The 14557-nt window shown below is 40.3% G+C and overlaps 1 protein-coding gene across 1 annotated transcript in view; it reads left to right on the forward strand.

The window, feature by feature from the left end:
- The window catches only part of PPA2 (inorganic pyrophosphatase 2), a 38537-nt gene extending 24539 nt beyond the window's left edge, over positions 1–13998 (forward strand). Inside the window, exons 8-12 of the mRNA XM_074589435.1 lie at positions 1902–2029; positions 3851–3936; positions 5489–5558; positions 12731–12770; positions 13813–13998. Of these exons, the coding sequence (XP_074445536.1) occupies positions 1902–2029; positions 3851–3936; positions 5489–5558; positions 12731–12770; positions 13813–13841 (353 nt within the window). The 3' untranslated portion in view covers positions 13842–13998. The remainder of the gene's footprint in view (positions 1–1901; positions 2030–3850; positions 3937–5488; positions 5559–12730; positions 12771–13812) is intronic.
- The last annotated feature ends 559 nt before the right edge of the window (positions 13999–14557 follow it).

Below are 14557 nucleotides of genomic sequence, written 5' to 3' on the forward strand. Positions count from 1 at the left end.
GAAAGGCTTCTTATACTCTTAAACATGTATTTCGGCTAGAAGACTTGCCTGTAGCACAGCCTTATGTGCCCTTGCTTTTTTCTGGGATTCTGCCAATGAAACTCCCTAATCTTCTACAGGCAAATGGCCAGCAGCCAAGTTCAGAATGTGTTTTACTCCGAGTCCATAAACACGTAGCCCTATTAAGTGCGTGCAGAAGCAAAAATTTACATGGGGTTCTTCAAAGTTTTACGTTTTATTCTTTGAGTAGTGTGTGATCCAGTGGAATTTGGAAGTGGCATCTATCAGATACCTATGAACACTCAGCGTATCTTCTCACGTAGGTTTGATCTCACAGTTCAGTCCACATCATCTCTCTTGATGGTCTACAGAGGATTGAATGGTCTGTAGCACAAGATTCTTTCCTTTCTCATACTGTTCTCCTTTGAAATACTTGAATGTCTTTGTTCAGGTTCACAGACTATGTTTTAAAAAGATGTTTAGGCACTTAAAGATGGAAAGCATGTGACTAGGTGTCAATCCCGTGGACTAAGCAACTTGGAAAAGCTGTTTTATAGGACTGGTTAGACAGAAGAGTACCTGTCAGGAATCACTGCCAACCAGGAGATGTCAATATCTATGGGAGAGGAGAATGAAGTAGCTAAGTAGTATGGAGAGGGAAGAAGAGAGAGGATGAGATGCCAGGGAATCAGGAAGGGAGAAATGAGCAAGTGGCTTGCAGAACGCTAAAGAACAACACCACCATGAAAGGGGGCCTGGGCAGAGTGAGGTTATGAAATAGCTGGAAGACTGCATGTACTGCACAGCAATAAAAAGTTAGCTCCTGTTGCTATCAGAAGTGACTGTAGGAAGGAAATAGATGGAAAGAGAAGGATTACAACAGCTACAAAAGATACTTGGCTTCCAGAAAGGATGAAATCCTTTATTGTAGCAAAACTAATTAAAATTGTATTGAAGGCTTTTCCATGTAAACATATTTCCAGAGAGTTAATTTGCCAGGGGGCTGATAGGACTGCCTCATTGCAAGTGACAGGAGTGATGGTGGTCTCCCAGGACAACCTGGTAAAATTTGAAGTGCACAGCAGAAGTAAATGTTTAAGATCATGAACTGCATCTTTGCTGTAGCAGTATAGCCCTCGAGCAGAATTATTGTGTGACTGTTTAATCTCTCTGTACCCACTGGGCAATGCTCATCTCTGTCTCCCGAGGGTGTCCTGGAAGTGGTACGCGTTCCTCTTTGTGTCCTGTTCCATTTTTGCATGGTAGGATTACAGAGGTAAAGGCAGAATTAGTTTATCACTGCAAGTATGCAGATATCACAGGGTTATCAGCAGAGTTAGTGTTTAGTGCTCCTGGCACGTATCTCTCTTGTATTGAATGGGTTGAATTTGGAAGTAATGTGACAGAGGGATGCCTTTAATATAACTTTGAGAAGTCAAGCTTGTATTTTGTGTTGAGGTGCTGGTTTAAAAATCCATGTGTTGAAATTGTTTTTACTAGCTATTCTTTCATTATCAAAAAATGCCTGTAGTCCCTGCAGTTGCTGAGGAAAAAAAAAATGACCTCACTGAATAATCCAAGTATTGCAAGAGGTACCTACTGAGATGAAAGCCCATAAATATGGAGTTTTCTTCCTCTCCTGTCACAGGTGTAGTCCTTTTATTCATTGTCCCATTGGGTCTTAATTAACGAAGGGCAGGAGGCAACTGGTTTACCTATTTAGTGTGGTTGTGAAATCATAAAGTATCAACTACGGGCAGCTAATGTAATAAAGTGAAGTTCCCCAATGACTTTGAAAGTGCTCAGTGAAATCAAATTGTTTGCAGATCCTTTATGAGACTTTAAAAAAATGAACGTTAAAAAAAATCTGAGTAAAAATGACTTTTTTTTTAAACCTACAGATATTGATGATGTCAAGAAGCACAAACCAGGTTACCTTGAGGCTACGGTTGACTGGTTCCGATTATATAAAGTCCCTGATGGAAAACCAGAAAATCACTTTGCTTTTAATGGAGAATTTAAAGACAAGGTGAAGATAATCCAAAATTAAAGATGCATCTTACTGTCACGTGGCCTCTTTAATACATCCTAGAATTTTTGGAATTGCAAAGGAGGAGATTTAACAAAAAGAATTTTTGTACAAGGGATCTTTGAATACAATTTATTAGTCTAGAAATAAGTAACGTTTGCTTCTTCCATTTTAATCAGGGAAAATGCATTGCTTATTAAAGGAAGTTGCAAAAAAACTCCTGATGAAACTTACACACACATCTGTATGTTTGTAGATTATTTTTTTTTTTTCCCCCCACAGTGTTTTCATTCTTCCTGTCAGGAATGAACAAATTGTCTTTTCAGGTATTTTTTCAGTCCTGATTGATACATTTTCCCGACTTTTTTTTTTTAAGGCTATGCAGCTTGAGACAGGCAATAGGTTGCAGTCTTTTTCATATTTGGTATTTGCTCAAGGTATACTTTTTCCCGTTAATTCTATGTAAAAATACTTGAGCTGGCTTTGGCTTGACGGCTGAAAAAATTTTTCCCTTTTTGAGAAAAAATGAATGGTTTTAAACTATCTACAGTAAAAATGGCTAGTGTTTGAAAGGAGAGTAGGCCTGGGAATAGACCTCACTGAAGAAGATGCCAGGATTTTTCCAGAGGAAATTGGGTGTGATTTGAGTAAAAGTGCTTTGCGAATAGTGGATTGCACGGTCTCTGTAGACTGTTTTTTGGCAAAGAATCACAGGTTCCTAATGAATGATGTCCACATGTCAGCTAGTTCAGCCTTGCAGCCTTGCTATCAAAGTTATAAAATGCCTTCTAACCAGCACAGGCAACTTTACGTGTTTTGTCTGGTTAAAGAGGTGCCCTGACTCCTCTCTGCGCTAAAGCTGTCTTTTAAATCAATCAAATGTAGAGTTGTAAGGCTCGATAACCTGATCTCGTCCCTGTTTTCTCAGGAACTGCTCTTAGAGATTTTCCTGCTCTATAAAGCGGAGTTGTTGCTCTGTAGAGGGAGTTTAACGGTATATCCCTGTCAGGCCATTGGAGTTCAGGCTTGAGGCACTAAATGCCCCAAGATAGCTGAGTTGGGAGCACTTGAATAATTTTCAAGCATTTCTAGAGACCCAGGATGTGGCAAGGCAGCCGTGGCTGTGCTCCAGCAGTTCTGGTGAAGTTCACAATGTTCCAGTGGCATTTTGCCAAGTCACTCCTTGTTAGGAAATGTGAATGTTCTGTTGGCAGCTTTTTGCAAGCCAGTTCAGATATCATCATCTGGACACTGAGGGCTTATTTTACTTTATTTTTTTTCTAAGCTTTTTCATCCACCCTGCTGCCCCCGATATTACTTTTGTTTTAAACAAACAAAAAATGTTAAGCAGCTGACATGTTACGTTGTTGCAAATGCTTAAGTATATGATTGGGCAATTAATGAAGTAAATGTAAATTTTGCCACTAGAGGGTAAACCTTAACTCTGACCCTGATGTGCACGTGTAACAGAGGAGTCATAGCTCATACACTTTGTCCCATTTAGGACCTGGTACAGTTTTCTACAGCTGTAGGTGTCTGCTTAGCATCTAGTGCTGATTTCACTTTTTTTTGTGCAGCCTTCGTGTTTTCTGGCTGTGGACTGAGGGAAAGTCCTGTATGTGTCGCCAGTGTATTTGACAGATAATGAAGTTTGTTTCTTTTCATAAAAAAGGGTGTTATATTTTCCAGAAATTTAATGAGGCCTCAAAGGAGGCCCCTTAAAAAACACATGAAACGGTATGTTTTAATAAACTAGTTCTGTGGCTTCTTTTCTGTTTAATAACATTTTAAATCATAAAACTTTTCCTTGATGTAAACTAGGATTTTGCTGTTGAAATTATTAAATCCACCCATGAATACTGGAAAGCTTTGCTTCATAAAAAAGCTGATGGAGGTACTATTAAGTGGTAAGTATCCAGTCACATCTTTTTCTCTTTGTATTGTGCTAGTACTGGTGGTATTCAACATGTGGCAGCGGTGCCTGAGCTGCTTAGGTTTTTTCAATTTGAGATAAAAGGAATTCTCATGGTTTTGATTGATAATTAATTGATAATAGACTATGATTGACTAATTGCACCTTGTATGACAATGATTTAATGGTAAGTGGTGCCAAAAATACATTGATCATATAAAAAGTGGCATAGATTAACTTTTGAGAAATGGCCCCACTGTGTGTGTTTGGAATCATTTTGGGAAAATCTCAGTATCCCGTGCAAATCCTCTTGTCACTGTGTATTCCATCATTCCGTGCTGCATTGCTGTGGTGCAGAATTCTTTTGCAGCTTAGCATTACATTTTTTTTTTTTTTTTTTAGTTCTCTGGAAATGAGAGAACTGAATTCTCTCAGTAGTAAATTCTTTACTGGCCTTTGGCCTGATCTAAATTAAAATAGACTTTATTAAGCTCTCTGGACTGCTTTGCATTGGCAGTTCTGGCACCAGAGGCCCTGAAGAGCAGGCAGGTATCTTTGCCTCGTGCTTTCCAAAGGGCTGTAGATTGCCATTAGCTAAACCGGAGGGCAAAGGCTGTGGGGGAAGCTGTGCGAAGATACTCACTGCTGTCTTCCTCTTTCTTGGGAAAATGTGTCTTTTTCTTTCTTGAAGCTGATTGAACTGCCTTAGCAGTTGGACAGGTTCTGCTTCAGCATGGCAAGAGTACTGTTCTATAGTACTCAAATTTTGGTCTTAATGATTTCACAGGCACTTGGAGCTTCATGTTGATGAAATTAAAAAATAATTAAAATTGCAGTCTTGCTTTGAGGAATTGAACTTCTTGCCGTTTACTGTGTAGGACTTTAAAAACTCATGACCAAACTCACTTTTGGTGTGAAAAGATATATATTCGTAGGGAAACGTTTCTGCTAAGTATTTGGTCCCAGAGTTTGTCTGTTCTCTGGAAGCAGTACAGGTATCTGCTGCTTTGTGTCAGAGCAGAATTTTGACCTGTTTTTTCCTCCTCCTTCATAGATACTGCAGGCAGGTTACTGCAAATGAAGAGTGACCTGCTACAGAATCTGGCCAACCTTCAAGGCACAAGAGATGGGAGGTTGGGGAGGGAGGGATATTCACACCATCTGTGCTAGCCATCTAGGTGTTCTTCGACTACCTCAGGAAGTGCCAGTTTATCTCCCCTGACTTTTTTGGGAGGATATAGTTTCTTAACTGTGGTCCTCTGAACTGCACCCAAGTTAGCATCCAGAAGCACTGGGTGTGAGCGTTGTTTGCATTAATATAGAACGTATAGCCTAAAAAACCCCTCCAACCAAAGAAACAAAGAACATCCCTCCACACCCCCGTCCCTTTTAGCATTACTGGTTATTTTGTGTTTTTGACTTCATCATTTCTTGTAGATACACATTTCTGAGCTCTGTACGTGAAGGTGTTTTTTTCCATAGGTACTTAATTGTGCGTCTCTCTTTTCCACTGATTGATAAAACGTGTTTTTAATTTTATTTTTCAGCACAAATGTTCTGGTGAGTGGCAGCCCATTTTGTTGCAGTGAGGAGGATGCCCGATCGATTGTGCAGTCGGTAAGGATAATATTTACTTTTTTCCCCCCACCCTTTTTTAAAAGCAATTAATAGGAAAAGAAGATTCAGAGCTCCAAAACTGAAATAAAGTAGCTTAACTGAGATGGTCCTTAAACAAAAATTTAGGACATGAAGTAAAAGGAAGAGCACGAAGGTTGTGGGTGAAATGTAAGCATTATAATATAAACCTTTCATTGCAGTGGTCCAGTTGTGCTTTTTGGCAGTTTCATTACTGTTCTGCTGTGGGGTTTTTTGTTGTTGTTTTTTTTTTTTTCCCCCCCTCCCTCTGCAGTGCTGTTTCTTCTGATCCTGAATAGCAAGATGGACTGCTATTTGTATCTAGCCTGCTGTCTTCTCTGTCTCCCCTGTTGCCATGAGTTACCACCCAGTGTTAGAACTCATTGACTAGCTGACTGTAGTCCCTAATCACTAAAGGGATCCTTTGTTTGTCTACTTGCATAATTAAATGCATTGCTGTAGGAGAGGGGGATGCTTTTTTGAATGTTTCTTAAAGAATGCCTGTCATATTCTGAAAATTAACATAAAATTAAAACATGCAGGTTCAGGCAAGAAAAATGTCCTGCAGGTCTGATGCTTTCATGTGCAAATGCTAGTGGAGGATAATTTCTTCCATTTTAAAATATGCTAGTTTGGATGCCAGAAATTAAGCAAAGTTACCAGAAATTATATGGAGAAAAGTACCCTCAAGTATTACTTTTTTTTTTTTAACATATTCTGTGATTGAGCCTGTGCTCATGACCACATGAGTGTGGCAGATACTATGCACATGTGCATGACTGCCTGGGCAGCCAGTGTTTTGCCCCAGTAGTCACAGCAATTATGCAAGTTCAGGTGTCAAAGGAGATGCCATCCACCGTCTGTGCAGTTAACATTCCAACAGAGTTTCTACTAACAATGCGTTGTCCTGGGTGGTGTTTGTCACAAGCAAATAAAACTGTCTGTTGCAATGAAAAGTTGGTTTGTCATAAAGAAGTGTCAAACCTAACTGGTTTTCCTATTCAGGTCTCTTGCTTTCAGCACTTCTTCAAGAGTACCTTTATGGTTGCACTTGTGAATGTTGATTAATCGGACTGTAAGTTCTAAATGAAAGAAAAACTCATTTTAGAATTCAAATATGTTTTTAGACATGTCAGTCACAGCTATAAGCAAATCTTTACCTCCCTTACTTTCAAATGTACAATAACTTTTAGTGAGTGTTTAAATGCAACTAGAATGTCAAGTTCAAATGTATTTGGATGGTGACAAATCTGCAAAAGAAAATTTTCGTTTGTGTTCTGTGCTGTTTGTATTTCTAAGCACGTAGAGTAAATAATTATCTGTTTAAATCAGCAGTATCCGTTATTTTGTCTCTTAATAACAAATCAAAATTTTTCTTGTTTTTTTGGGGGGGGGAGGTTAGTAAAATCAGTTCATAAAATAGGTACCTTGTATAAAAATTTAATGTCTCTTTTATTATGAGCACTTGCCACCTATCAAATGTTATCACTTCCTGGCTTTTTTGTGCCTCACATTATTTTCTTTAAGTTATACCATTTTCTGAAGTTGTCATCACATATTCCTTTCCATCATACTGTTTCAGTTCAGTCTAAGTATATTTATTGTGTCTCTGTAGGCTATACTGTCTCTTGGTACTTTTCAGACGGGGAAAAGACACAATACAACTTTAAATACTGTTCATACTGCATGCAGTTTCCAATCTACAATAACTAAGAAAAGTGAAATGCTCTTGAAATATGAACGGTGGACAATAAAACTCTAAATATAAGCAGGGAGGTTGACTTGCACATTTTAAGCAGGTATCTTTTTGTCTAGTACACTACACTGCCCACTTTGGTTGTCAGGCATTCATCTCTTTCAAACTGAAGTGAGAGTACGTGAGTGTTGGCTGCAGAATTTCAATGGCTGTGGTAATTTTAAATGAAAGCTGCCTGTGTCTGTCTGTCTGGGGTTTTTTTTGTTTGTGTGTCTTGTGTGTTTTTTTTTTAAACTAAAAGCAGACACACTTTCTCCTAATTTATGTCCATTTATTAACTTCTGGGTAAAACCAGAGGAATGAAAGCTGAGGTAGAGATTTTTTTTATGCAAGTGTAGTGAGAAATGTATTTTAGCTACTGCAAAATTTCTGAGCTACTTGTGCATTGAGAGCTGGTTCCCTACAATTCTGTTTCCTGGGTCAGACTCCAATTATGGAGTTTTTGAGTGGATGATAATTGCCTTAAATCAGATATATTGAGATTTCAAGAAAAAAACAAAACAAACCAAAACAACCCCCAAACAAACATAAAACAAAAGGCAATGCTCAGTATTGTTGTTGTGAACCAATTGTGTGGTCAGCCAGAGAACTGTAACTAAGAACCAAATGGAAAACAAACAAATCTTTCCAAATGCTTACCAAATTGTGCACTAATCAAAATTTCATATAGATTTTGATTGGGTAGTTCCCAGTATACCCCTGTTGATTTATTGTGCTATTATTTGACCTTTCATTATTTTACAGATGTTGGACTAGAATTGCTTGTCTGTGTTGGGGAATTTCCACTCTAGTGAGTTATAGACGGTGGGCATGTGTGCTGTCATCTCTCCTGATGGCAAACTAAGAATGATTCTACAGCTGGTGAAGCTGCCATGTCCAGTCAATCCCAAAGAGACATATGGGAACACACAAAGAGGCATATGGGAACACATACTGAACGTTGGCACCAGCCAAAATTGCACCAGCCAAAATTACACCAGCCCCGTGCAACTGCAAACTCAGTTGAGTTTTAACACTAGGTGGTGAAAATTTCTAGTGTTCTCTAGCCTCTGAAAATTGTTTCATGTCTTTCTCAGCTCCAGTGTTAGTATAGGTGGAAAACTAAACCCAGGAGGAACACAACTTTGTATCTGAATGTGTTAGTGCTAAGATGTACTGTTTATTTCAGGCTTTGAAGTGTTGCCATCTGTAAAACTGACCAGGACAGCCAAACCTTTGTTTAACATTAATCCTAAGAACTGCTTGTTCACTTGCTCTGTGAAAAAGCTGCTGAGGACTTTGCAAATTGGAAAATCTCCAAGACAATCTATATTTAGTTAGTAGAGCAGTATTTCTTAGACTTATCACATAATCCTTCCCTTGTACTTGAACGTGAACTAGGAAGGCTTTGCTAGATTACGTCTCTCTTGCATGATAAAATGCAAAATAATATCTTACAGGGGAAAATATTTGGCTTTTCCTGATAATTTAAAAAATCTCCAACAAAATTTGAATCTGTATACTTAATAACGTGTTTCAAATAATTCAGATCTAAGCAGGAAAATCTGTTACCTGCCTTTCTCCCTCTGTTTTCAATAAGGACGTTTCCATTTGGGACTTCGAAGCAGAATTTTCTGTTCAGTGGACAGTTATGAAACAAAAGATTGGTGGGGATTTTGCTCTGGGTATTTTTTTATTTGTTTGGGGTATTTTTTTGGGGGGTGTGTGTGTTTTTTAAAATTATTTTATTAATTTGTTTAGTTTTTTTAAACAGCGTGCCGAATGGAAGTATTGTGTAGTGAAGAGAGTCCTGGTTCAGTGAGATGAGTTTTTGATCTATTCCTGGTGGGAAAGTGCTGAGTCCTTATCTCAGATTTTCGGAGCAATTATCCCAGAAGTGGCAGACACCTTTTTATACCTGGTCACCACTGGTTCTCCTTGCCTTATGACATAAAGCTTTGGTTTTATTGGAAAGAGAGGATGGTCTGGGGTTAAGGTCTGGAAGATGCTTTCCATAGAGTGTAAGAGCTCTCGATCACCAGGTGTAAGAAATGAGGAAAGCATGGCAAGAGATTGGCGTGGATGAGTCAAGACCTGCTGGTCAAAGGGCAAGAAGGAAATGCACAGGCAGTGGAAGTGGGGGCAGGTATCCTGGGAAGAGTACAGGGATGGGGTCAGGAAGGCTGGAGCTGAACCTGGCAAGGGACGCAAAGAATAGTAAGGGCTTCTGTACGTATGTTGGCCAGAAAAGGAAGGTCAAAGATAGTGTAGCCCACCGATGAACACAACTGGCAAACTGGTAACAACAGACAAGGAGGAGGTTGAGGTACTCAACAACTTTTTTGCTTCAGTCTTCACTGGCAACCTCTGTTCCCACACCACTTTCATGGATGGACTGAAAGGCAGGGACTGGGGAAGGAAGGTCCCTCCTGTTGCAAAAGATCAGGTTTGTGACTGCCTGAGGAACCTGGACATACAGAAGTCTGTGCGACCTGACAAGATGCATCCCAGAGTCCTGAGGGAATTGGCTGATGTAATCTCCAAGCTAGTCTCCCTGATTTGTGAAAAGTCATGGCAGTCAGGTGAAGTCCCCGGTGACTGGAAAAAGGTAAACATTGCACCCATTTTTCAAAAAGGTAGAAAGTAGGACCCTGGGAACTACTGACCTGTCAGTCTCACCTCTGTGCCTGGGAAGATCACGGAACAGATCTTCCTTGAAGCTATGCTAAGGCACATGGAGGACAGGGAGATGATTCAAGGCAGCCAGTGTGGCTTCACCAAGGGCAAGTCTTGCCTGACCAACCTAGTGGCCTTCTATGATGAAGTGACTCTATCAGTGGACAAGGGAAGCGCTATGGATGTTGTCTACCTGGACTTCTGTAAGGCCTTTGACCGTGTCCTCCACAACATCCTTCTCTCTAAATTGAAGAGAAATGGATGAATGGATGGATGGATGAATGGACTGTTCAGTGGATAAGGAATTGGTTGGGTGCTCGCATCCAGAGAGTAGTGGTCAATAGCTCAGTGTCCAAATGAAGATTGGTGACAAGTTGTGTCCCTCAGAGGTCTGTACTGGGACCACTACTGCTTAATATCTTCATCAATGACATAGACAGTTGGGATTGAGTGCACCCTCAGCAGCTTTGCAGATGACACCAACTGGACTGGTGTGCTTACACGCCTGAGGGATGGGATGCCATCCAGAAGGACCTGGACAAACTCAAGAAGTGGGTTCATCTGAACTTGATGAGGTTCAACAAGGCCAAGTGCAAGGTCCTGCACCTGGGTCGGCACAACCGCTGGTATCAATACAGGCTGGGGGATGAAGGGATTGAGAGCAGCCCTGAGGAGGATTTGGGGGTGCTGGTAGATGAAAAGCTGGACATGAGCTGGCAGTGTGTGCTCACAACCCAGAAAGCTAACCGTATCCTGGGCTGCATCAAAAGAAGTGTGGCCAGCAGGTCGAGGGAGGTGATTCTGCCCCTCTACTCCGCTCTGGTGAGACCCCACCTGGAGTACTGCGTCCAGCTCTGGAGCCCTCCGCACAGGAAAGATGTGGACCTGTTGGAGTGGGTCCAGAGGAGGGTCACGAAGATGATCAGAGGGCTGGAGCACCTCTCTTATGAGGACAGACTGAGAGTTGGGGTTGTTCAGTCTGGAGAAGAGAAGGCTCCTGGGAGACCTTATTGTGGCCTTTCAGCTCTTAAAGAGGGCCTGTAAGAAAGATGAGGGCAAACATTTTAATATGGCCTGTAGCAATAGGACAAGGGATAATGGTTTTAAATTGAAAGAAGGTAGATCCAGACTAGATAAAAGGGAAGAAATTTTTTACAATGAGGGTGGTGAAACACTGGAACAGGTTGCCCAGAGAGGTGGTAGATGCCCCATCCCTGGAAACATTTCAGGTCAGGTTGGAGGGGGCTCTGAGCAACCTGATCTAGTTGAAGATGTCCCTTCTCGTTGCAGGGGGGTTGGACAAGATGACCTTTAAAGGTCCCTTACAAATCAAACTATTCTATGACCTGGATTACATTTGTCATAGTGGTACATCCTTTCAGACCACTCACATAACACCCCTGCGCAGCTAATTATTCTGGGTAAAGTGGGGAAAAAGAATACTGTTTTTCCCTTCCCTCCTCACAGGCTTTGACCTGCTCTTCAGTGGACTGAGCTCCATGCCTGCTTGGACATGGGCAGACTGGCAAGAGAATTTCACACCAGTGTAGCTCAGTCTGAGTGCTGCACTGTGCTAAGCCTGGCTGTGTGGCTTTTGGGCCGGTTTGCCTGCCTGCAGGATACTCTAAAGTTTTCATTAATGTCTTCACGTGCTGTTAAGTGGTGGCAGGAAGTTCCACCTGTTGGTGTGGAAGACATGAGTGGTCACTGTGCAGCTTTGTTCTCCTGAAGCTTCAAACAGCTGTGAGCCCTCCCTTTGAGGTTATTTCTTTTTTGCATGGTTCACCAAAGTGATCACTGCTGGGATTATCCGCTTGGGTAAGTGTAGTTAGGGTGGGCTTGTGTCACGGCAAAGGGCAACATCCACGTGGTTTTTGCACTTGATTTGTGTGTGCGAGTGAGCATGGTAGGATTCCTTGTGCTGAGATGCTCTCTGCTTCTTTCCCATTAGTTATGTCAGTTGGAAGACTTGTCTGTCTGTGAGGAGGTGACAGAAGAGCAGTGGAGGATTGTTGCTATGCGAGTAACTAGTATCCCTGTTGTGAGGCAGGTTGCTTCCAGCTGGTGTTAAAACTGGCTTTAATTTTGTCCTTTAAGTAATAGGGCAAGACATGCTGTGTAATACTGCAATTGAATAGTGATGTAGTTGAAATGAACCTGGACTTAGAGACTTGCATTTTAAAATGGTTTGTCACTGTCCACAGAACTGAATCCTACTCTGTCAAAATGTGGCTGTAAAAGAGTTTAATTATACATTTTTTAATGTTTTTTATATGTTTGCATATATGTAATGTAAACTCCACGTGTATATCTATTCATATGCATACCTTTATATTGAAACATGTACAGTAATGTAATTGGAAAGGCATTTTTACTCTTTTGTATGTAAACAGCAAATCCTGGTATCCTCAAAGACAATACAGTAGGAAAATCCCCTTTGCATTAGGTAAAATGTTAATCTGTCACTCATTATTAGTGTGTTTGTTTTGTCATTATGAGCAACCAGGAAATTTGTAAAGTAGTTATGGGGGGGAAACAAAAGGGGGGGGGGGGGGGGGGAAAGGGACAGTTTGTAAGGTAGAGAGTTGTCCTCTGGGGGCAACAGAAAGTACTGTTTTTATTAATACCTCTTGATTTCAGCAGTAAAATAGCTTTGAGTTTGGGTGCTACCTGTGAAACTGTAACTGAACATGTATATGTTGGCTTTAGTGGTTTTTTGTTTAGTTTTTTTTTTTCTTTTTAGGCACCAGTGCCCATGAATGGAGATTCTGTTTCCCCAGATGGTATGTTTTTCCCCAAATGCCATGCAATTTCTGTAATCGTTTGCTTTAAAAATTGACATAAAAACTGTTGTATTGGAAAAGGTGGTTTTGTGCACATGAGAATGATAATAGTTATATTCTGTCAGACTGTAATGCCTGTCCCTTTTTAAATAGAACATAGGCAGAAATTCATGGATGGTTTGTGGGAGATTACTTTTTAGTATGAGTGAAAGTGTAGTCCACGTAACAAGATGAGAAGACTAAATTTTTCTGTCACTGATCATGGAAGACAAATCCATGACATCCTTTTTAAAGGAGAAAGGTTCCTTTGCCTTAGTTTTTTGTCATTCCTCATAGTAGCTAACTAATCAAATAAACAGCCCCTTTTCTTAAAAGTGACATAAACATACTTAATTTTCAACTGTAAGTTCTAAAGACAAAATTCTCTCTTTCACTGTTATGACTGTTTTTCATGTTAACAGAACATGTGTTTCTCATCAAAAATAAGAATGCATCCTACATTTTCATTTTTGTTAACTACTTAAAAAGAAGTTATTTTTCTACTGGCAGGGACTATAGAGAAGACATATGTGCTTTTTGAGATGCAGGCAGTTACAGAAACACTAAGAGAAACTTAGTCATGAGTTGAGTTCCAGATTGTTTGCGAAGTAACATCTGTGTAGTCCGTGTCATGGGAAAGCAAGCTGCATTCCATTTGCCCTTATATGGCATGCCAATAAATAGCATTTATTTATTGAAGTATTGCATCTCAGACCTCTGACAGACAATTGAACGTAATCTGTCTCATCTTTGATGTTTTCCAGGGATGGTCACATCAATGTTGTAACTTGTAGGATTGTTTCAGCCAAACTGTTAAAGTGAACAGATACTATTTTGAGGCTCTGCTTTACATAGGCTGGGGACAGAGCTCACTCAGAAGCATTGTTATGGGAGGGGAGATAGCTGAAAGGGCAGAATGTTGCATTTTTTAAGTGTTTGTGCCTGGCTTGTTGTATAGAACTAATGTCATTCTTCATGTGTGGGTTGTTTTTTTTTTTTTTAGTTGATTCCTGGTACTTTTTTCCCAAGTGATCGTCAAAGTGTTCTGAAGCTGCATCATCAAATCTTAAAAGTCATCCCTTTTTTTGAAGACAGGCAAAAGCAGTAATTGTTGGGTTCCTGTTGAAGCAACTTTTCAACTTGTGTAAACTTTCTCTCATGTAAATAAACAGTGACATTATAAAACGAATATTTCCTTTCTATGTCTGTTTTTGTGCAGGGTGGAGCAAAGGGAAGAGGACTTGCTTGCTTGTTTGTTTCTGAGTGTCAGAACTCCAGAATTGCTTTTACCCACTCATGAAGTGTAGTATCAAATGAGATAGAACATAAGACGTCTTCAGCCCTATTCTCCAGATTCTGGAATAATCCAGCCATCAGGTGCATAGAAGGCTGTGTTAATATGTATTTTTAGGGCTTGTCTGGCCACCCTGACTGTAATCCTTTTCAAGTAGACAATAGTCTTTATGTAATAGGCTTAGCAGTTTACCATGTTCTTTGATATGCGACTGTGCCCTGTTTCCCGAGTTGTACTCACTTTTGTGCCCAGTTGTCTCTGCATGCTTCATAGGGTTATGAGCAGAGCTACTTGCTTTAAAAAAACAATTACAATTTCACTCCAAAGAGTAATTCAACTAGGAAGGGCTAATTCCATAACAATTGAAGTAAGGATGCACGTGTGCTCTCTGTACTCCATCCTGTTTTGATAAGTTGTGTGTTTCATCACACAGGAAGGACTTTCCTTATGGAAA

Source organism: Larus michahellis, chromosome 5, assembly GCF_964199755.1.
Source record: "Larus michahellis chromosome 5, bLarMic1.1, whole genome shotgun sequence".
NCBI lineage: Eukaryota > Metazoa > Chordata > Aves > Charadriiformes > Laridae > Larus > Larus michahellis.